At 32.0% G+C, this 24,979-nt stretch overlaps 2 protein-coding genes across 3 annotated transcripts; one reads left to right on the forward strand and one right to left on the reverse strand.

The window, feature by feature from the left end:
• The first annotated feature begins 8,478 nt into the window (after positions 1-8,478).
• LOC132733038 (NXPE family member 4-like) lies at positions 8,479-13,791 on the forward strand. The gene is made up of 4 exons (XM_060719616.1): positions 8,479-8,676; positions 10,405-10,517; positions 11,234-11,412; positions 12,466-13,791. Exons 1-4 carry the CDS (start codon positions 8,479-8,481, stop codon positions 13,131-13,133), a joined length of 1,158 nt encoding a protein of 385 aa, XP_060575599.1. The 3' UTR covers positions 13,134-13,791.
• A 523-nt stretch (positions 13,792-14,314) lies between these two features.
• LOC132733037 (protein FAM124A-like) lies at positions 14,315-24,815 on the reverse strand. Of its 2 annotated transcripts, none has more exons than XM_060719613.1 (4): positions 23,397-24,815; positions 18,803-18,870; positions 16,462-16,607; positions 14,315-16,142 (listed from the first exon to the last, which is right to left on the reverse strand). In XM_060719613.1, exons 1-4 carry the CDS (start codon positions 23,495-23,497, stop codon positions 15,108-15,110), a joined length of 1,350 nt encoding a protein of 449 aa, XP_060575596.1. In that variant the 5' UTR covers positions 23,498-24,815; the 3' UTR covers positions 14,315-15,107. The 2 variants fall into 2 exon arrangements, with proteins under 2 accessions (XP_060575596.1, XP_060575598.1); XM_060719615.1 differs by lacking the exon at positions 23,397-24,815 and adding an exon at positions 19,146-19,306.
• Positions 24,816-24,979: the final 164 nt, after the last annotated feature.

A 24,979-nucleotide genomic window follows, 5' to 3' on the forward strand; every position in this document is an offset into this window, starting at 1 on the left:
ACGAAACTACATTTTTCAAGTTTTTCCCCATGTGGTACCTCAATTTTATTTTTGCTGACAATATTGACATTGTCAGCGCTGTGTAGAGAAACGCAAAGCTAAACATGATAAATAACTTGAATTTCAAAAATAATAAATAGAAGAAAACTTACTTCAATTCCTTCAAATTACCCATCACCAAATATCGTCTCTAAATTTTTACAGTCTGAAAAATACAATTCCTTCCAAATGCAAGCTGCTTTTGATGACATTTGGGCATATTTAAGTATCTTAAAAGCAATAACTGCTTAATGCAATATGAAAACTTGAAACGCAATGGCAGCCATCAGCCCGTAGAAAAAGTAAACAACCCAGCGTTCGTATGACATACTTTCCACAATTTCATGTTATCCAGTTTCCTAGCCGCTTTTTAATGTCTTCACATCGTTCAACACTTATTTATTGTCTGTAACAATCCTCAAATAAGTTTTCTTTCTTCTAAAAGATATATGACTAACAAACCTAAACGCGTCCCCCTGAATCAAACACAATTATTTTCCTTCTGTGAAATACACAACTTTAAAAAATGGCGGCCGCTTACATTTCACAAGGCCAGGTCTAATATAAATACGCAGTAAGTAGCTGAAATAAGGTCGGATGGTGTGGCTTTACTTTCTACTAGAATTGTTTGTTTTTAATATTTAAACAAGCGATCGTTCATATTTTTTAATAAAATTTATAATATCACCGCCATTTAACGTTGATTTTCGAACTTATTTTCAGCCCAAGACTTCTTGTATTTTATTAGAAATTCGACTTATAGAGGCTACCAATGTGGAAACAGATTTTGATAAAAAGTTAATATTAAGAAAATTTCGTTTTAACCTGTATAAAGCATAAAATAAAAAGAAAATTTGTTTGTTTGTTGTGTAAGATGTAATTTTATTTCATCTCGTGAACTTTAAAAACAGTATTCTCACGAGTGGTGCAGTTTTAAAGCCCACTTGATGAAAAAAATTACATCTTACACACAAACAAACACATATCCTTTATATAAACAGAATAGTAAAATGTAGGTAACCATCGCTAATCGATTATTAAAAATTGCCCTAAAAAGATACTGTAAGAAACTGAGAACTGTAAAACGGAGTTCTAACGAGCTAATAAAAGGTAATTAGTACATTTATAGTGGATAAGTTTTTTGTAGGGAAGTCAAAATACTACTTTGTTTACATATTGCCACCTTTCCGAAAAATAATTTCACATTCAGCGCTACGTTCTTTAGATAGTAAGCATCTAACATGTTCTTATACCATTATTTCAATGTTATATAATTTATGTTTGCCTTTTCTAAAGAAGGAAAAAATATTCATTTCTGAGGCATATTAAGCCTGTAAAGTTTGCTTTACACCTAATACAAATATAGCCGTATACAGAATCATGCCATAAAGCTGTACAGTAAGCTTATCATATGAGTACGCTGCAGACTACAGTAACACCCCAACACTTGTATGTACACTTTATTATGTTTGTAAAATTGGGAAATTGTAAAGTGTGTGTATATTTATACAATATGTAATAGCAACACCATCGAAACATGAGGCTATCTGACTTGTATGAGGGGGCGTAGCCACCGAATATTAATCAGATTGCCGAGTGTTTTGATGTTCTTTCTTTTTTATATCATAGTCAAACATAAAAACACGTTGCCTGTTGTCACAACCTGAAACCCCAGAAAAACGTAACCAATAAACGAGAATCTGAATGTGATTTTTCTGTCGCTTACCCTCTCTCAAATTAAGTAAATCCCAGCAAAAATAATCCAATCAATGGGCATGCTATGGAGTGCGGGTAAGCCCCAGTCACATTAGAGCTTACGACCAGTGAAACCAGTTCACGATCACCAGTGACCTCTGGTCGCGGACAATTTTTGAAACGTCCTACGACGGTCATCGATGATCTTTGACAGTCGCAGGTTATCTTATTTAGGTCCCACGACCAATTTCAGTCGTAGAGAGGTTTTTGAGCTTTGCACAAAAACCTCCTTGCGATCAAACAGGTCGCTAGTGATCTTATAAGGTCTTAAGGCTGTCGCACGATGGTCGTTCGGAAGTGCGACAATCTAACGACAGTCTTTACAATTTGCCACTAGTCTCTGATAATCTTAAGTAGTCTTTAGTAATCGTGTGATGGTCGTAGGTGATCGCATGTTATGTCATGGGTAGTCGTAAGTAATCCCAGGCAATCTTGAGACCATCGTACGTTTACTTATGACCTGTCGTGCGATTGTCAATGATGACTTGTCTTACGATACTCGCAAAGGTAAATTTATCTGTGCCAAAATGGTTTCGGTCGCAGACAATCGCTGATGATCGTCAGTTTTACAAGTCGCCGGTGGTCGCAAGTAATCGTAAGCTCTAGTGTGACTGGGGTTTAATACATGCATTCCAGTAATCGCAAAGTGTACGGTACGGAGCCCCTAAGGTGACATTTACCACACTTTTTCCCCGGAACTAAATTCGTTTTTACGAAATAATAATTCGTTTTTACGAAATAATAATTCGTTTTTACGAAATTATAATTCGTAATTACGAAATAATAATTCGTTTCTACGAAATATTAATTCGTAATTATGAAATATTGATTCGTAATTACGAAATATTAATTCGTAATTACGAAATATTAATTCGTAATTACGAAATATTAATTCGTAAAAACGAATAGATATTAATTAGTACACGCACTAGGAAAATTTTGTTAAAATGTGCTTCAAATCCAAACAAAACGAATTATTATTTCGTATAAACGAATCAATATTTCGTAATTACGAATTAATATTTCGTAAAAACGAATTAATTGCCGGGGAAAATGTGTCGAAAATGTCACCTTAGGGGCTCCGTATGTTTGCAATGTAGCCACAACTATTACATAATTTCGTGTCAATAGATCTATTTACTTCTTAGTGTTTGAAATTATTTTTTACCCAAAAGAATTACAGTTTTTCAAATGAATCGTAACACATTTACTTTGGTGAAATCAGTCTAGTAAATTGGCTGTTTATAAAAATAATCTAAAACACTGAGTTGGTTAAAATTTATTAGTACGTATTTACAAATTAAATTAATCGCGCTGCTGCGCTGCGCCTGACCAATTTAATTTTGTAAAAAAAATACTTATAAACTTTCACCTATACTTAATCTACTGTTTTTTAATTGTTCAACCTAACTGAATCAGCATTCGTAGATAAAATTGGCTGCTGCTCGTATATAAGCCAATACTGTAAAAAACAACAACAAAAACAACAAAAAACGTGCAATTTATTTTAACCCTTTAGTTGCTATGATTAGATAAATTTGTCCAGTTTCCATTTTTGTTGATATCATGTAAAACAGCAAACGGTATTTTGCACGTTCTTTCATGAATATCTGTAGTTATCAAGTGACCTTAATTGATCAAAAATTGTTTGCATTTTGCATATAAGGAGCGTCTTAATAGTAAGTGCATGGATTCTAAAATAGTATTCTCGACGCATGATAACATAATTCAAGTTTCATAATCTCTTTTCCATACTTATACCGAAATAAATTCACCACAAACGTTCATTTTCTTTCAGTAATGGGTGGAAATGTGTTCTCGGATTTTTCATATTAGGCATCATGCTGAAGGCACTCTTGTTCAAAGATACCTCAAAATATATGAACTTCTTCCACACGACAGCAGCGAAAACTGGGAAAACAGAATTAAGGTAAATTCTTACAAAACGCACCTCAAAAGTAAAGTTAAGAGTATTATCATTAAACACTTAATTATTAGTGACCAGTTCTCCGTATTCAAATAAACATACTAAAATCATTTAATAAGGTCTTTTCATGTCTTTTATATAGTTTATAAAGTTTATTCAAATAGCATGTATATTATTGTGAATATACAATAATCTGCTTATGTTTCTTATTAATTAGTTTAAACATATTTAATTCCTTTCAATCTTTACAATATGTACAATGCAAATAAATAGAAAGAAAAATATATAAATACATTTTGAAAGAAAAAGGGTTGGACCACAAGTTCAAATAACATTAGTAAATCGGTCCGTCCCTATAGTGCGAATATATAAAAAAAATATTGATACTATAGATTACATTGAAATGGCACTGAAAAATATAACAAAGTACTTGTATTTTAGGAACAAAAAAGTTATATCATTTGCTGAGAGAGAGAGAGAGGGGACAGAGGAGGGGGGGATGTACTTTTGACAGTAGTAATTTATTTTATGAAGAGTAAAAATCTTCAGCATTAAGCAGATTTTATCGAAAACGTTCCGTATGCTTAATATATCTTTGAACTTCTAAAAATATTAATGAATTGTCTTCTTCGGAATAGGTAATCTTACCAAAAAGAAGAGTACACGTTTTTAATGGATGAAAAATGCGAGTAGCATTTAAAAGTTGAACACGTTGTGATGTATACCGTCTGCAATTGAAAAAGAAATGTTCAGCATCTTCAAAAGCATAACCGCATTCACAAGATGCATTTTCTCTTACATGATTTATAAATAAATCAGCATTTAAATTGCTACATTTGTTACGAATTTGAGCATGTAGAACCGAATGTAGACGATCCCCGATACAGAAAAAAACTAGGAACTGTCGGAGGTTTGTATTTCTGTTTAAGCATTTAAATAATTTAGGGAGGATGAATTTCTTATGTCGGTATCAAAGTATTCCATAGTGACGTTGCTGATGGAATAAATGAGTTTGTAAAAATTTGAGTACGACGTGCTACAGTTGTATAATTGTCTCTGTTTCTAAAGACATAAGGTACATTATTAGAAACGGTATCTGGAAAAATGTTTAATAAATAATAATAATAAATTTCTTATTAATAACATTTAAAGGCTAATCATGCACCAGAAAATCAATATTTTTTACTGTTGTCAAACACGTGTGAAATAAGCTGCGGTCTCATTTAATTCCGAAAGAGCCCAGTACCATCCCGGTAAGTTACTGGGATGATACGGGACGATCCGGTTGAAATTATTGTTGCGGTCACACTAACCCCGGCAGCACTACGGTAATTCCCGACGAACGACCCAGGATGCGCTCCGGATCATCAAGACAGAACCCAGGTGAAGCTACGGTTCATGCCGGTGCTTCCCTGGTCATTCCCGGATAACGTCGGAAGAACCCCGTTTGACCCAGGCAGAGCATTGGCAGAGCCCAGGACGATCCAGGCAGAGCTCTGGTAGAACCCCGGTGCATTAAAAACGCGCGAAAATGATTACATTGATACATAATTTTTATTTAAAGCATTACGCCTCCAGATTAATGCTTCTTATTATGAAAATTTTAAAAATGAAATTAAATGTATAATATTGTAAAGTAACCAAAAGGAAGCAATTAATACATGATCAATGGCACTTACAACCCACGTTAATTATAAAAGAGGTAAAAAAAATGCAACAAAATGCCCTTACTGCGTTAGTAACGCAGTAGAAATATAATTACACATAATGAAAAAATCACCATTATTCGCTTATAAAATGTAAATTATTACTTGAATCTTGAATCTTTCCACTTTTCCTAAAATCTTAGTACATTTTTCGCAAGTTTGATTTATTGAAATATTTTCGCTCATCTGGAGGCATGCTGCTTTAATATGATATCTATTGTTTCAGAATATTAATTCATGATGATTTTCTGAAAAATCCTAATGCAAGACTGGATAGAAGGGAAATGGGAAGGGTGTTAATACAAACAAGTGCAATCATCGCAAATTGTCGTGATTCTTTTGAAATAAACCGGGCTTTCTCGGGGCTCTACCGAGATCAACCGTAGCTCCATCGTCATTCTCCGGGGCTCAGCCGGCATTCTCTGGGGCTCTGCCGGTATTCACCGGGGCTCTGCCAGCATTCACCGGGGCTCTACCGTAGCTCTACCGGCTACATCATACCCCGGATCATCCTCGGTTTGTGCCGACATAGCTACGGTGCTTCCCCGTTGTAACCCCGGTCGTTCCCGGAGCTAAGCTATACATCCCGGATCATCCCGGACCAACCAGGTGATATTAAATTTTATCATGCAACTGCTATGGTAACTGCCCGATAACACTTGCCTGATAATTATTTTTGATATCAGGTCAGTAACCTGATATCAAAAATAAGCCCCGCCCATTTTAACGGACTTTTTTCAATTGCTTATATTTTTCATCAGCATGTGAGTTCTACAATGTAATCTCATACCCTTACAAGTCTTGAATCAAGATATGATAATTTATTTATTTTATTATTTTGATTTCAATTTACGAATAAATTAGATAGCGAAATAGTTTTAGCACCAACTAAATGAAGTGACGTCATAATTTATATTGCAAATGACATCATCGATGTTCACGTCATACTATACATGTAATCATAACAAACAGGCTAGACGATTTTCTTTGAGAACTTGTAAATGTTTACTTTATTTCGCCGGATTATTATTTAATAAATGAACACATTGTTTCGTTTGAAAAATAAGACGCATGTTTGTGTAGCTTGTGTTTGATTGCCGATTTGACTTTTCTTTGATTGAAATTATCGTGAACTTTTGAATTTGACAATTCAAGACAAAAATTGCAGTAAAGTTAAGTTTATGTGATTCTTAGTGGATTTTTGGATCGATGTTTAAATTAAAGGTAAGAATTTTATCGTATTAGGCTACATTCTGTTGTATCTTTTATCCGAGTCGAAAGAAAAAATGGCCGCCATAATTAACAAATTCTAAGTTTCAGGGGCGGAGGAATTTGTTTTCAAGAATTATTTCTTTGAACAAAATCCCCCCTTTTACGAAATTCGCTATTTAAAAGTAGATTATTTTGTTATTTGAAAGTTATTATGTGTTACATGATAAATAGAAAAACATGCTACTGTCTTTTGATATCAATTTTATCAGGCTCGGCTGATATGGGCAGAAAGGGCTCGGCAAGCCTCGCCCTTTCTAGCCCATATCAGTCTCGCCTGATAAAATTGATATCCAAAGACAGTAGCATGTTATTCTCTATATTTATTCCATCCGGGGTCGAATGCCGGATGTTCTCGGATCATCACGGGCGTTGCCGGCAGAGTTACGGATGTAACCCGGTTGTTCTCGGTCGTACCTCGGTCGTTCCCGGATCCCCGGACGTCTACCGGGGCTCTGTCGGGGCTCTGCCGGGATGTCAGTGAGACTGTAGCTTTAGATAATGACTTTAGAACATGCTAGATGTTTTATAATAGAGGAAAGTAGCCTTAAACGTGCAGTAATGTGCATATATAAACAAAGTACAGTCAAACTTCGCTCACTCGAACTTGTAGGGGTTGAAGTTTTTGTTTGACCGAGAATGTGTGATTTTCGCTATATTTCTACTGACGGGTCCATAGATCAGGTTCAGTAGTTCGAGCGATCCTTGGTAGAACAATATATATTTTATAGAGATTTTACCGGGACCAGACGATGAGTTCGAGTGAATGGGGGTATTCCAGCAATCTGTATAAGAAGCTGGTTTTCTTTTGTTTGTAGTTGTCAGCGAGTCGCCTATGACGTTATTGACCCACGTGATGCAAGGTTTCACTATATTTTACTGGAAGAAGAAGCCCTCAAGATCAAACCATGCACGGATGAAAAACTGGCGGCCTCAGCACAGCATTCGTCTCTGTATTTTACAGGCGGGTTTTTTTTGTTATACAGCATCAATGTACCTTTTTTGTTAAAAAATTACCTGAGCTATTATATCAGTGATTATTAACTTATTTTTTTTTTATTATGGATCGGTTCTGAATTAAATTTCACCTATACTTAACTAATTCGAAACATTCCGTAATAAAAAGTTGACACAACGACTAACAAGACAGAGCGACGTTCCCAGAACATTCCCGTTCAATACGGTCACTGTGTTTTGATTTATGAAAGCGTAAGTTCTTCCAATTTCGTCGCCAATGTTATGTCTTCTACTAATCAACTCTAATTCATGATTGTAAATTTTATTCAACTGATCTGAACACATATAAACAAGGATGACGTCGTCTCCAAGTGACGTCGTCGACGTCAAGTAAATCTATAATTTAACAAGTAAAGCTAGCATTAATTTGCCAATATCACAGCTGTGTCATGGTGGTAATGAAATAAAAATAAGATAAAATATAGGTAGGTTTTTGTTTTGGACGGGGCTGTTAGTCATTGTATTGTTGCAAAGAAAATGCTATCGGATAGTAATCGTACTAAATTTACGATATTTTGGATGGACTTTAAGTTTATTGGTGAAACAATGGTTATTCCTGTTTATTAACATCAATATTATTGCAATAGTACACGTGAAGACCGTACATCTTTAATTATTTATAACATGGCCTAAAATAAGAATTCTAAAGAATTTGCGCAAGTCGAACATGTATTTAATATCATTGTAGATCGCGACAAGAAATACAATATTGGTGATGAAGTCCACGTTCTGATTACACTGAAGAACGGTTATAATAAAGAGACAATGACCGGAGGAGATCATTTAAGAGCAACGATAGAGAACAAACATTTGAAGGCATCAGCTCCCTGTGTGGTAACAGACAACATGAATGGTACTCATTCTGTGACGTGTGAAGCATTTTGGTCAGGAACGTCATCAATAAACGTAACTCTTGCTTACACAAGGGAGATAATTGCGAAAATTTACCGCATCAGAACTCAAGTAGGTGTCTTTTACGTGTTATTTTTGTACAGTTTGTTAATATTCAATCGAAAAGATGGCGGGAATTATATACGGTAATAATCTCCGTGCGTCCTTCCGTCCGATGTATAACTCAAAGAGTGTTTAAGAGCTTAACTTTGAATTTTGAGGACATATCTCTTTGAGGAGGAGAGCGGAAAACTTTTCACCTCCTTTCCTTTCATGCATAATTGTGTCCTATATTCAATTTCGTTCAAAAGCATTATCAAAAAATATTAAAGATATCAACTTTGAACTTTAAAGGTAAAGGAATAGTGCAGTGAATAAAAGTGATAACTCTACCTTTCATAATGTTGTAGTTCTTGTCCATACGGATTGAAAAATGAAAACTGTTTGAGATAAGAAGTTATAACTTAGCTTGTATATAGATTTATTGAGAAAAACGTCAGTGCATAAGAATGTTAGCTCGACCTTTCTGTTAATATACTTTGTTATTTTTTCATTCTTAATTCATGTCCGTAGCATAACTTATAAAATATTGAATCTTAATAGTTTATTGTAGGTCTTATTGTATAAGATGGCAATGCACAAGAAAAGTAACATTACCTTTCATACATTTTGAGTTATTGTGTTTTTGTTTGTTTTTTTGTGGGTTTTTTTTTTGTTTGTTATTTTTCATGCTTAAGTTTTGTCCGGAGCATTATTGGAAAAGTATTTGAGATATTAATTAAAATTTCATAGGTACATATATGTATGGTTTTTTTTCTTAGATAGGATACCATTGCATAAGAATGACATCTCGATTTTGCCCGAAACATAACTTGAAAATTAATGTGTATCATCTTGTAATTAGAAATATTTTGATGTGGTAGATTAGAGATTGATAACTCTATCTTTTCATAATATATGAATCGTTATAAGCAAGAAATCACATATATAGGTGGGTATGTATTAAGATGACATTTGTGTCCATCAGGTTACAGTCTAGCCCATACCCAAGATAAAACGCAAAAATATCATATCTCGACATTCTCGACACTCGACATACCTGTTTCCTAATAGATAGAACTGTTGTTATTGTTTCCCACTGCGTTCTTTTAGGCTCATAAAGATAAAACTTCCACACGACAAGATGTCGCAAAACATCGACTGCTTAATAATTACATACTAAACTCTAAATACTTAACACATGAAAAGGTTTTATGTAAAAGTGCTTGTACGGGGTTAGAAGTTAAACTTTGTTTTTTAATAGTATTTCATTGTCAAAAAATGGTGAATATACTTTAAAATAAATTAAAATGGTGAAAAGCATCTCTCAATCCCTTTTCGATTACACTTTTAATGAAATTTAATCAAAGGAAATTACAACCTTATAAAATATTTAATAACAGAAAAAAATACAATAACATAACAAGAACTGTTTTTTATGTCAGGAATTTCATTACATTTTGTTTCATTTTTGGGGTGTTAATTCAAGAAAAAGGTGTTTTTAGTTTAATTTCTTTCATGTCAAAAAATTTGTTTTTTATCTTACATATTAGGGAATTTAATTACCCCTGTTTAAAAAAAAAATAATGGGTTTTAAAAAAAGAAAATTTTTTTCTAGGGTTATACAAGAAAAATTTATGGTCTATTCAAAACGAACTTTTCATAAAGACACGACTTTTTCATCCCAAACCCCTACACATCTTTTAAAATAAAAAAATATAAAAAACTTTTAACCACTTTTATTTACTCGGGTTTGTTTTTATTGCGAAACAAAGAAATGAACATTTGCTGTGCCAAGACTGGGAGCAAGTACGGACACACGAACCTTATCCAGAACTTCAATTAACTCGTTGTGAGGAGAGTTTGTTTAAATGGTATTTCATAGATATTTTATTTTCAAGATTTATACAAGTGGATTTTTACTGGTTTTGTTATAATATTGTTGAAAGAATGTCGAGCAGAATATTTTATGCCGATCTCTATGTCAACTTCATGGACTTAATCATATCGGATGTTTGCATCGAGAAACCTATATCTAAATGGTAATTACATGTAATTGCATGAATAGTAATAGCAAAGTTTTGTCAACTGGTAAATTTGCTAAGGTGGATTGCAGCTGTTTATTTCGTCGGGTTATTTACATGTTATGGGTCATACAAAAATACCAAGATAAGAATATTACCGCCAACAATTTCCGTGCAATCTTTGATCAGTACATCGTGTCAGTCGCAGCATCTTGCTGTCCAATGTAAATCAAAGAAATAAATAAACAGACATTATTTATAAAATGCGCAGATTATTTAAGTGTCCGAAAAATAACAATAACAAATATTTGCGATTCCTGTAATTCCTGGTGATATTTTTACTACGAGATTAACCTGCCAAATATGATAGTTTAACTTAAGTTTTGTGTTTATGTCGATGTCTTAATCTTTATAGTTTCTATCATATTTTTATGTAAAATAGGTTGTATAATTTATTTTAACAAATGAATATGTAGGTTATATGCATTAATATTTGTATAAGGATGAGAAATAAATAAAAATATACTAACAGATATTTATATAAGTGTCATTATATTGTGTTATAGGGGACAACAATCACTGGAACAAACATTACAGGTAACGATAGAAAATGTAGACAAGCCAAGATTAGCTGTTGAAAAGCCATTAATACCGTGTTCACAATACAACATCACACAACTCTGGCAATCGAGGAGACCAACAGGGTATTTCTATAATGGAAAATGGAACTTCACAAATTGTTTAGGTAATGTGAAGAGAACATTGACTAAATTTCTCAGAATAATAAAAATTAACACATTGATACCAATAAATGTCTGAAATAAATACATACAGAATGGTTCTTCTTTATAGTGTATTTGTTTGTGAACAGAAAAATACATGCATATCAAACAATAACATGATGTGCACGCCTATTTAAAAGGCATGATAACTCATTCGTTTAAAATATAATAATATATAATATTTTAAAACGCCTGAAGTTTGCATACAATAAACCACTAATGAACCAAAATAGCAGATTAGTTTTCAAACATACACACTGAAGCCAAATTCTCCATGTTGGACTACCTGAAACATGTTCAATTCTTAAAAAAAAAACACTTTCAATGTGTGCTAATGAATGATATTCAATAGATATATCGTATTCCAGAGTCTTTCCTTAGTCAAGAAGAGTACGACTTAAGTTCAAACATTTGCGCATGCGCATAGAAAACTGATGGGTATTCTCTTACCAAAAATTACTGAATTCAGCAGTAAAGCAGTACAGTACATATCATTTGCAAAATCTGTAAAAAATAAAGCGTCAAATAAATATGAATACTACACATTTTACTTTCTAGATGTGTGCAAAATCTCGTGTAGTTCTAAATGTTTTGTTGTTGTAATTGTTTTCTGTTGTTGCTGGTGATAATGTTGTTTTTCTTTTTTCTTTCTTTCTTTTTTTTTTCGTTTAGGATATTGGAAATACATTCATGACATAACATGACATAAATATTGTGTTAGATCTTTTTACATTTATCTATTAAGTAATACTATTTAAAAGAATAATATTATTTTGCTTGACACTTAATCGTGTCATTATAAATGAAGCATCAAATTCATCTTTTGAGTGAATGATACTTAATATTTATCAAGATAATTTTATCATACGGAGGAGTATATCAACTTAAATGATTTGAGCCGCGTCACGATAAAACCAACGTAATGCGTTTGCGACCAGCATAGATCCAGACCAGCCTGCGGATGGCTCATTTGTTTGTTGTTTTGGATATATTTAATATATGTATATATTTTACAGGTTTCCAGCAAGTTCAATATGTCAAATGTTTAAGGGACATACGCATGTATATGATTGGTGATTCAACTATAAGGGCATGGTATGCTAGTGTCATCAAACGTTTTGAATGTATTCCAACTACAGAAAAATGGGAAAAAGAAAAATGGCACAAAATGGCGGAATGTTATAATAAGAAGATAAATTTCAAAGCAGGGTGGTACCCGCATGCGCAGCCGTTTTATACTGGCAGTGCTTGGGGTGACAACCGATACACGTTATATTCAACGTCTCGCCATCTAGACAATATACCACCAAATGAACGTGCAGTAATAGTTATTCATCTATATATGCATTTTGTAGCATTTCATCATAGCGTGTTTAAGCAAAGAATGGAAATAATACGTCGTAGTATAGAAAAGCTGTTCTCGAGGAATAAACAAGCTATTGTAATGATTAAAGGCCCACACACATTTACAAATACACCCGATGGAAGTGTAAGACTGAGTGATTATTTTGGTTTTGTGTATAACAAAATCATGTATGAGGTATTTCACGGTTTATTTGACCGGATTGTTTTGCTTAATAACAAAGACACTACCATAGCGAGGCATGAGAAATGGAATCATCCGCCAGACGATATTGTAAATTATATGATAGATCAAATGCTAAGTTATACTTGTAAAAGTTAATGTTTTGCATCGATATAGAAATTGCTCAGTGATATAGAATAATACTCACTGAAAGTTATAGGTGTTTTGACATGAAATCTTAGCAATATTACTGTTCTTTTAATATATCATCAAATGCTATGTTGCTGTTATTATTAATGTTACTGTTCTTTAAATATGTCAAATACTAAGTTATATTTGTGAACGTCAGGCATCTTGTATCAAGTTGCAGATCTTTAGTTAAATACATCGAATAAAAGATTTTGCTTACAAATTTGGGATTTTTTGATCAATCTAATACTTTAATTGTATTTTAAAAAGTTACATTTCTTTTGGTACATCAAAAGTTAGAGAAATGAAATGCTAATTCTTTGCATGAATAAACTCAATGAAACCGAGCCTACAACATTTTCAGTTTTGCTGTATGGACGCTCTTTATTAAGTTAAACGTGAGAAGTCATCATAACTCGCCCGAGCCAACCATCCCCCGTTTTTCAGAAAATCAAAATTTTTTTGTAGTTAGAATTAAAGAATTTTCGTAGACTTGTATCCAGTATGGAATATTGGCAACCAGACATTTCGACCCTTCACCTCGTGCCCTTCGCTCATATATTATGACATATCGACCCTGATGAATCATTTTAATACATGTACATGTATTTAAGAAAGTATACATATTATTTATTACATGCATTTGATCAATAAAATGTTTAAATTTGAAATTACAAATGTTCGTTTTACTGTTTCTCATGTATGGCATTTAAAATAAGAAAACAGGCTTTATGTTTAATAATATCTACCAAATGTAATATGCAATATTATCGTTGAAAAATTAAATGAGTTGTCAGTAATCTATGATAAATTTAGATCAGACACATTGCAGGGTTTCATAAGTTCCCGGTAAATTCTCCTATTTGCGAGCATACCGGCTCTGTTTCTATCTTGGCGATATATACACGGTACCCCCCAAAAATGGCACACGATTTTGATTTACATTTTCTTTAACAAATACAGAACAGAACAGAACTAAATTTTGTTCATAACTGTTGCTCTAAATATGGCATACGTTGCATGTAAAACTTCACATAAACAAAAACACAGGTTCGTCAAGGGAAGTAACTCTTGATCAGCTCTAGTAAACGATATACAAGAGTTACTTGTATTACACCATTGTATTTTAAAGAAGAACAAAAATCAGAAGTTTTTTCAGTTATAAATATATTACCATTTTTATATTTACAAATAAATTTACATATACACAAACAGTCTTAACAAGTAACGATGTATCTCAAGTTTTAAACATTTGATACAGCTTGAATAAACATGTACTACTGAAAGATATCAACAGCATTTTTTTTCATTCTGAAAAAGTCATGACTTGAAAATGAATAAAACAAGTTCAATGTAAATGTATTTGTACTGATGTAATATACGTGTATTAATAGTCGACACCTGAAACATACAAGCGGCACAATGCAGAACTTGGGGGAAATGGAAATAAGACAAGAAGAAACGACTGGTTTATAAACGTGTAAAAGGTCACTTTAAATTTCATCAAAATCAGTTATTAAAAATTTAAGTTATCGTAGTGGAAGATCGAACTCGTGACTAGTGGATTTATAGTCTGAGAGTGTTATACCACTTAAACCGGTGCGCCTGTTCAGATTACCTTTTCCCAAATCAGCTTATCAACCTTATAATTTATAACATATACTTATTAGGTATGGAAATTTGAGGAATAAGCCAAATTAATAACATTCGATCTTTAGAAATATAATGGACGGAACTGCAGCAACATATGGATGTGAATATAGGTCTATAGAAATAGGAAAACATAGTTAACATGTGCAAAGTAATATGATCAACACGCAACAAATGCACAAAATTCATATATGACACTCATAAACTAAAACATTAACCATTAAGGGTCTTCGTCATTAGAATAAATACTTTTCATCATTTAAAAATAGGTTTTGAGATCAAATAATACATTTGTTATACATAAAATCCCTGTAATGTTGCGAGGCATTGTTTGGGTTTTTCGGGTAACTTCGGTGGTGCACGTCTTCCTTTAAGAGGCACACGCGGGGGTAGTTTAGGAGGAATATCTTCCTCTTTGTCTCTGGCAATAATATCACTTTTCTCTGAAATGTCACTTGATAATGATGTAAATGATGATGTAGTTGATGATGATGACGTCACTGACGTAAACGATTGCACTGATTTTGATGAGTGAGCAGACGACCGACTTGAACGTGAGGATTTTCTTGACCTATCAGATGCTGACGTTAAATTTCGAATGTCTGAGGGAGTTGATGTTTGTGGGTTTGGTTTTCCTATGACGTCAATTGTGATCATGTTTCCGTCATGATCTTGCGTCTCCCAAACACCGTCGGAGACTGGTTTACAAACGTTCGGAAATAATGGCACTAAACTTCCAACATCTGATACACTGAACTGAAGTTTTACAGCGTCCAGAGGACGTGGATTTGTTTCTCCTTTAAGTTTCTTTAAGGCAAATTGCACATCATAATGGTCACGTGAATGTACGGTGAACATACAGAAATCACTTTTATTAATGTCTGGTTCATAACCTATGATAAGTTTGTAAAACTGAATCATATCGTCCCAACAAACATCACTTGTGAATAACACTATTCTAATGAATTCTTTCCCACAATGCACAAGCCTTACTGCCCATAATGGAAGTTCCTCCGATGTATAAAAGTAGTCCGGACTATTGTAAGGATATGGGTTTATTTTTCCTTGTCCTACTTGCTCAGAATGATGAAATTTCCATGGTGGTTTTTCAAATCGTCTTTTAGCTGATTGAACTCGTTCATATCCAATTGGACCTTCTTCATTAAGGAAAATCATTATGGCAACACTGGGCATGCGCGAGACTCGTTTTGGCTGACAAAACGACTGGTTACAATTTCCGTAGTCAGACTTTTCTTTTATTCGGAATAATCGTAAGTCTGAATCCACCCAATTCAAAACAGGTTGATACATTTCCATCATCGACATGACCTAAAATAAATAAATGAAAAAAAATAACTTCATGCTTACTACTTAGTTAACTTACTAATATATACATACGTTCTTCTCCAGTCTAAAGACACCTTTATATATTAGAAAAAAATTATACATGTATATATAATTTTAATAGTTTCCGTTGAGAGAAGATACCTTTATATATTATAAAAAATTTATACATGTATATAACGTTTAAATAGTTTCCGTTGAACTATAAAGAAAAAATGAAATGATTAAATTAAAAATTATTATTCAAAATACAATTGAGATTTCAAAGTATGAAAATGATAAAGAATCAATTAAGCTTACAAACCTCGTGTCCATCAACAAGAAACTGTAACTGAAGTTTGTAGGGGTCGCTCGTCACCATGATGGAGTCTGAATCTGAACTCAGTGAACTTGAGTTGACACTAACGGTGTCTGCAGATCTGATAGAGCTCAAAGAAGACAGACTGCAACCTGAAATGAGAAACACAACTAATAAACGATGGTAATTCATTCAGCTTTATAATTAAGATTTTACGTAATGTCGCTTTATCAAACAACATAAAGTAAGTCTTATCTTAATTTTTCAGACAACATATTTTATATAAAGAAATTGAATTTATTTATTTTTGTGTAGTTTTTGTTTCCGAATGCATTTACGCAAACGCGGTTAGTGGAATTAGCATCAGTTATTTGCTGTTCTTTGCATGTAAGTTATGCTTTAGAATAAGACAACCAGATGACCTATCAATTGAATACACTGTTATCCCATTTGCGTCAGTGTTTCCAAATTATAACATCGAGATTTAAAAAACGAAACTTTTTCAACGGCATTATTTAAGCAGATATGCTATTCATCCTTGAATTAGTCATCCACTCGGCAGCGTGCGTTACTAGCGGTATTATCAGTTCAGCGAGATCAGGTAATTAATTAATTTGAAGATGAATAATTGAAAGTAACTCGGGAATGACGAGAGACATTACAATAATCAAATGACAAACATAACCTCCATAGCTGCCTTCAAATCCATATATCAGGTCCATTTCATTGATTAAAGTACGGCGTTAGAATAAGACACTGTTGCGTCAATCAAATCTTCCAATTTTTTTATTAACGTGCAAACGAGCATTTGGTCATGAATAAGTAATTAGAAATGAAAAATGACTGCCGGTGTTGAAACAAGAAATCATGCCCAAACAATACACGACGTATTTAACCCAAACATTTTGTGATGTATGGATGATCTTATTAAGTTAATACGTTATGCTCTCTACCACATTGTCCTGCTCTACTTGACGTCTTTTTTATATATTGATCTGAACTCCGGGTATCTGGCAGGGTTCAACAATTAATCGTACACTTTTTATATTATCAAATGGATTTTATTTCATTGATAAGTCTGATCATTTAAAGCTTAACAATGCATACCTAGACACACAATGCTGACGCACAAGAATGTTCAGTGTACCCGTCATGAAATCATTGTGTTTCTTAAATACTGAAATAATTCAAATTGGTTATAATGTTTAAATAGCTTAACAGCTGACAAGTTGGTTAATTGTCGTTTTCTAACGCAATATCAATTGATGAAATATTTGATTAAGAGTCCAAAAATAGACATTGAAACAAAACTCGATAGTCTAAGACTTAACCATCCTGTTACTTAAATACGATTCGCGGGAAAAAGGTTTTAACTCCAAACACGATGCAAGAGACGCATCCCCCTTTAAAAATTCTGTAGTTTTCATCTACAGCAAAGAAGAATCCATTTAAATGAAAAGATAAGAGTTGATTTTGCAATTCTTCATTTGCAATTCTTTAACAATAGTCATTCAAATAAAAAATGCATTTTGCTTCACTGATTCAAACGTATTGGTATACATATATTTTACGTTTGGTTGGGTTTCGTTTACCCAGGTGTGAAATTGCTGTAATCTTGGTATATTAATTTTTTGCATGATTGAATTTGCTTTTATGAGAAAGTAAATTAGTAAAATTATCATATTTTTGTCAGAATAATTACATTAATCGTAATAAACCTAGCCTAAGACATCCTTTGTAAAATGGCACACCGTGAATTAGTCTTATAAGATATAGAAGTTATTCTTTTTTCCAGATGATATTTAAAGGTACTATATAACGATCGTTTCGTATAGTAAGCGAATGCAAGGAAATAAAGAAAGCAGTAATATATATATATATATATATATATATATATATATATATATATATATATATATATATATATATATATATATATATATATATATATATATATATATATATATATATATATATATATATATATATATATATATATATGCATATGTGAGAATAATATATATGTATATATGTGAGAAAGAACGATAAGTATATCCATGTAAAAAAAACTGAAAATTAATTATACGACTGCCATCGTGTAATAACTGTGTCATAAATATGTGACTGTGTGAAATGCAATATTAGGCAATATTTAAAGCTTGAACAATCCTAAATGTACCTGGTTATGCCCGTGCAGATGGTAATCTTCCGGTGGTGAGGGTAAACAAACCTGAGCCTATACTCATTGTGAAGCCGAGGTTATCTGCCAAGTTCATACAAATATTCTGTACATATAATTAAAACTCTCTAAACATAACAAACATATATTATATATACATGTACTTACGGTCAAACGAAGATGAACCGGATGATGATGAACATGATGCTGATGTTGACAAACTTCCCCGTCTTGATCTGAAAAAATTATAGAATTTTGATTGAAAGAAAATAGCATTTTTTATTGAAAAAGAAGGTATACCTCCACTTGAAAATTTTTCGTTAATAGCACACATATTTGTAGGAAAACGTGTTTTATTGTGCCGATTATTTATTCCATTAAACCGTCAAAAACATTAATATATTTAAACTTTATACATAAATTTAGTTCTGTTTGCTAGTTTTTTCTTTTTTGTTAAGAATTTTACAAAACTGTATACTTTTTTAATATTTATAAACATGTGGATACACACTCTGTAAAATCCTTTCATAGGCTTTCAAAATCATTCTATATTTTAAAAAATATATTCCAATATTATACTGATGAAAACTTTTTTAAAACTGCGCACTAAATCATGAAGTTTCACATTTTTTGGAGAGTATTTTCTTTATTTTTGACAGTATCTACAATGCAATCTAAAACAATATTACATACAGGCGTCCGTCACACAATGTAAAACTGTACAAAACAGCGATAAACCATTAAGACTAGAAATAATTAATATAACAAAATCCCAAATAGAGTCGTGTCCGCTTGATAGACTACGAATAGCATGGTTATGTTAAATTTGTGAAACACTTCGTTTTGACTGAGATTTATTTATTTAACAAGATGGTATTGTTTATACTTGGATTAAAGCATGAAAAATGTTTATTCAAATGTTCAAAGGTTTTAGCGGAACGGTTAAGACATTGTAATGTATATATTTAGCTGGTATGCACGGCGTTAGGTAAAATTACGTCGTATATTGTAGTTGGTAGTGCCTCTTTATGAAAAGAACAGAACAGAACAGAAAAAGTTTATTCAACAATATCGAATTGAGCATACGTTACTCTTCCATACATGCAACACATATAAACATGGCACCGATATCTTGTCATATCCCAAATTTAAGATTTTTGTTCAATTCTATCTTAAATGAAATTAATCTATTGTTGTTGTTGTAGTTGTTCATAGGTCTTTCAACGCGTATGGGCTTTATTTTGTGTACCGTATGGCAACTCTTTCATTGTTTATCTGATGCATTACATCAGAATAGAATAATTCTTAAAATACAAATTCCTGTCAAGTCAATAAAACTATTGTGAAAGATATCAATCCATCGAAACCGGTGAATAAAGTGATCAATACAATAAAACATTTTTCCCGAAAGCTGACTTTTGTATTTTTACAAATTGAGTCATTTGTTTTATTTATGATATAACCATTACATTTATCTTTTTTAATTTTAATTTATCCTTGTTTTTATTCTCCCTGTCCAAAACACCCGTGATAAGTGCATAGTGTAAGCTATCTAACCCAGTTTTCATTTTTCGAGTCCAACAAATCCATATGAAATGTTCTTAGTACAATATAGGTTTGACGGCTGTATACTCGTCCAATAGAATTCAGTATTGTACACAACAATGCATATCAACCGTATTCATTGTAATAACAAATTACAACTCATGTTAGATTCTATATTTATGTAGCATACGTACTGAGATTTTAGACTACGTATTGTACAATCGGCACCTCGCAGATATTTTTGGTTATTTAAATAGGTAGATTAAATAATGTTAAATTGGCGAACTTGTTATATATACAAGACATAACTTTATTTCAATGATCTCAAATGTGTTATGAAATTACATACGTTTACCGTGTCTTTAGAGTAATTGAGAACAGTAATGAATGAATTTAGTAATTTAATACACGGCAAATATTATAATGGAATCTATAACTTAGAAGTGAATTTGATATTATTTAGGTAACAGTCTAATAAGGGGTGAGAGAAAAATATTACTATGATATTGAAAGTTTCTATAGGAATTCGCAATGTATAAGATGGAAAACATATAAAGTTTTACAAGAAGTTTGTGCATAAGATCTGTCTTTCTAAAGGACGCTGGGCAAACATCATCTGATTCTAGTTAAACAAGTTTGTGACATTGTCAACATGGCTTTCCTTTTATTGTTATATTGGCAAATGTCTCAGAGGTCTAGTAATCAATGTTAACTATACTTCATAACATAATAACAGCTACACCGGGTGATACTTGTACTTGTATTGTATTGTATTATATTGTATTTATTGTATTTATTGTTTTGTATTGTATTGCACTGCATTGTTATTGTAAATGTTAATGTTATTGTATTGTATTGCATTGTATTGTATTGCATTGTATTGTATTGTATTGTATTGTATTGTATTGTATTGCATTGCATTGCATTGCATTGCATTGCATTGCATTGCATTGCATTGCATTGCACTGCACTGCACTGCACTGCACTGCACTGCATTGCATTGCATTGTAAATTCCATTGATCATTTACAAATATTAAGACTTGTGCCTTAATTTCAAAATTCGTGACCAGAAATGAAAATAAAAGTTTTTTTGTTTTTTTTGTGTGTTTTTTTTTTTCAAAATGAATTCGTTTAAAATTTTGAAGCGTTGACTCAAAAGCATATATTCCTGAAAATTGGCATTTTCCAATTCAAAAATTATTATATTTATTATAATTATTAAACCATGACGCCAGTATATTTACATCTTGGTAAAGAATTAAATGTAAGATTTTATCAAAGAATTCATTGTAATTTAGATCTTAGGCTTCGGTTGCTTTTAATTATGATAAAATAAAACACAGGACTAATCTTTGTATTTTAACTTACGCATGAAAACACCGGGGTATCTTTTTTTTCAAAGAAACATCTTCCTTTCTTAAAATACTTATCAATATAAAAACAGTTGTAAAAATGTCTGTCGTTTTGTTTTTACCCCTGTAGCAATTTTGTTCAGTATATTCCTTTTAGATCTTTGCCTTGTAAAAATCGATACAAAGTGATTGAAATCGAATCTACAATTAACAGGTCTGTTGGGAATTCAATATGCTTGATTAAAATAGAGATAAATTGAGCGGTTTTCAACCAGTTACTTTACACGAATAAAAATCTTTGTAAACTGTTTGTCAAAAATTGAAGGGTATGACAATTTAGATAATTTGATAAGTTGCTGATTTTAGTAGATTGTTTTGTAAAATATATCGCAACTTTGAAATTGAAAGCGATTACAACGATTAGGTATTGATAGTTTATCAGTGAACACACGGGTGTTCTGTCAACCAACAATAGATTTTGTTTGCCCGATTGTACTTTTAGGGAAATACCATGTACAAAGGATTCTCTGTTGAGTTAGAAATCTATTGTTTTAGTTTAATGAGAGATTGTTCAGTGATTTCACTAGTTAACTAGCTTGCGTTCTTATATATAGAACAGAATAGAACAGAAAAAGAAATCAAGCAGTACTAAAATGAATGAATAAATGGATGAAAGATCTACTGTTGTTGTTGTTGCTGTTGCTAAAGAGAGTAAAAAACGCGCTTTCTTATGTGTGAATAAAGATTGAAGATAGAAATTTTGATGAAATGTTCATATATTTAATTTGAAACACAACATTATGTGTTTATCATCCTAAAAAATTTAAATGCTTTTATTACGTACTTGTTAAATATCATATTACATGTAACAAGCATAAAATAACAAGATAATGTATAGCATAAAATAACAAGATAATGTATAGCATAAAATAACAAGATAATGTATAGCATAAAATAACAAGATAATGTATAGCATAAAATAACAAGATAATGTAAAGCATAAAATAACAAGATAATGTATAGCATAAAATAACAAGATAATGTAAAGCATAAAATAAAGTAGCGTATAGCATAAAATAACAAGATAATGTAAAGCATAAAATAACAAGATAATGTATAGCATAAAATAACAAGATAAATTCTAGTACGGTCTGTTGTGACAGATATGTTGCTGCACACTTTGAAATTTAAGTTGAAGACTTAAGACCTAGTCAATACAATATCTTCAGTCGTCTTAAATCTTAATATTTAATTTGTGTGTCTAAGTCAAATATTTACACTACACATTTTTTAATCTATTACAGGCCGAATCAGTTAACCTAGATGTACGTTTAGACTTTTTGTTGTTGTTTTCTCTCTCTCTCTCTCTCTCTCTGTTTTTATTGTCATTTAAATACCTAATTTCACTTAAATGTCAAAAACATATACTCTTTATATATATATATACTATTTATATATATATTATTTAGACTTTATGTAAGTGAAAAGAAAGAAAAGAACTATTTGAGAAAAATATGCGCCTGCATTAGAAGACGGAAAAAGGGGCGCAATGGTCTAATGTTAAAGGTGTCTGTTTATTCAACCCAATGAATCATGGGTTTGAGCCCATCCAGGACCGCCATCATACATTTACCTTCACTATGTATATAGTACTGGATAGTTCCAGGAAGCAAACTCAACAGTAGTTCAAGTACATGTAGGAGATTTTCCGGAAAATTTTGAAACAGCCCATTTTTATTTTTTCGTTTTTTATATGTATAGTCTTGCTTTTTATTCAAATGATAGAAAAATATGAATAAATAACTACAAGATATCGATCTTGACCAATATGAATAATTATGTTAAAAGTAAACTACATGTTTACCTGTAATCCCAGAAAGGAAAACTATCGTTATATGTAAGTTCAGCTTTCAGCTTCGATCGCTGTGAGTTCTGTTCGTAAATTCTTTTCAGATAGGTCTCCATAGCTTCTTTAGTCTTTTGACTTGAAAATCCGTGTTTGTTATTACACTTTTTCCACTCCGTGTTCTGAATTATCCTGCTTGTTTGTTTTACTATCCAACGTTTTCTCGAATTTGGCAATTGCCAAGCGTTTGTATTTTAAGACCGAATTTCATACTGCTTATTCTTATTCTGAATTTAACAACTTACATATCCAGTTTTTTTCTCAGTTACATTATTTTCATTAAAAAACTATATTTATCCTTTTAAATTTCAGGTTTTGTTAGCACATCTATAATATACACAGTAGTTTCAAACTTTAATGTGCCGACGCTTAATACTCCGTTTATCTCACTATTAAATCTTCCTATCGGAAATATAAATCTAAATTACAACAATTTATTACTTCATTCAATCAATGACACTTAACTTCTATCAAATGCAATAACCATTCACTTTCACTGTTTGTAAAAAATATCAACTCGTATTTAAAAAGAGTTATTTTTATAGATATAGATCCATTTACATACGATCTCTATATTTTATGTAAATATCACACTATGTCAAAACTCTTAAGCAACTTGTAAACAGAAAGCGGTGGAAATATTAAACCAATAATAGCAAACGTCAATACAATACACTGTTTAATAATAATTGTACTATTACATTATTCAACGCTAATCCTTTTAAGTCAATCTCTTAAATCCGTATTTTAAATCTCCAAATTAATCCAATACACCTGTATTGTGATTTACAATTTTTTAATTTCCTAGCTCTTTGTCTTTCTATTTCCAGAGGTTACTAAGTATTTAAAAAAAAACACACGGTTTCTTCCTCTTCCGCCAAATTCGCTAATAATTTCTTTCGCACTGTCCCGACGGTCCCCGACAATTAAATAAACAATGTCACATGTACATCAACTTAAAAGCGACCGAAAGTCAACAGCGAAAGAAGTACATTTCGATATGTTTATTTAATTTATCAATATATATCTTCACTGAAGAACACTGATGCGCCCAAATGATAATGTCAATATTTAAATTGAAACTGTCTGAAAATCCCTTTAAGCCCTTGTTTTAAATCACTTGCCTGTCTATGTGAAGTTGACAAAGTGAGACTTGACCATGTTCTCAAAATCTTGACACAAACATAAGGACCACTGAGAAAACTCAAACTGTTAACAGAACGTGTTAATTAAAATCAATCCCGCGAACTAATTAATCACTCAAACTTTACTCTTCCCATTTCGGAATGATTTTGTTCTTACTTGTTTTCGATAAACAGTGTTGTTTAAAATAAAACAAGTTTGTCACGCTATCGTGTTTAAAAGAAAAGAAAATTAATGTTCCATGACAGTTAAGAAAAGGCAAGATTGATTTTTGTTTTTCAAAATAATGGAATCCGATATGAACAGACACACCCGTATTGTGGACGATTATACATTATCAGTAAATCACCTTATTGGTTTTATGCATTGATCGCTCGGCCATCGCGTTAAGAGATAGT

The sequence above is a fragment of the Ruditapes philippinarum genome, unplaced genomic scaffold (assembly GCF_026571515.1).
Source record: "Ruditapes philippinarum isolate M1 unplaced genomic scaffold, ASM2657151v2 ctg1116_1_1_1_1, whole genome shotgun sequence".
NCBI classification, from domain to species: Eukaryota; Metazoa; Mollusca; class Bivalvia; order Venerida; family Veneridae; genus Ruditapes; species Ruditapes philippinarum.

Coding starts and splice junctions, on each gene's coding strand:
- LOC132733038 (XM_060719616.1), top strand. CDS start 8,479: ATGACCGGAGGAGATCATTTAAGAGCAACGATAGAGAACAAACATTTG. Junction 10,518..11,233: donor GAGGAGAGTTTGTTTAAATG/GTATTTCATAGA, acceptor ATTGTGTTATAG/GGGACAACAATCACTGGAAC. Junction 11,413..12,465: donor GAACTTCACAAATTGTTTAG/GTAATGTGAAGA, acceptor TATATTTTACAG/GTTTCCAGCAAGTTCAATAT.
- LOC132733037 (XM_060719613.1), bottom strand. CDS start 23,497: ATGGAGACCTATCTGAAAAGAATTTACGAACAGAACTCACAGCGATCG. Junction 16,608..18,802: donor CGGTTCATCTTCGTTTGACC/GTAAGTACATGT, acceptor TTCTCATTTCAG/GTTGCAGTCTGTCTTCTTTG. Junction 16,143..16,461: donor TTCTTGTTGATGGACACGAG/GTTTGTAAGCTT, acceptor TATTTATTTTAG/GTCATGTCGATGATGGAAAT.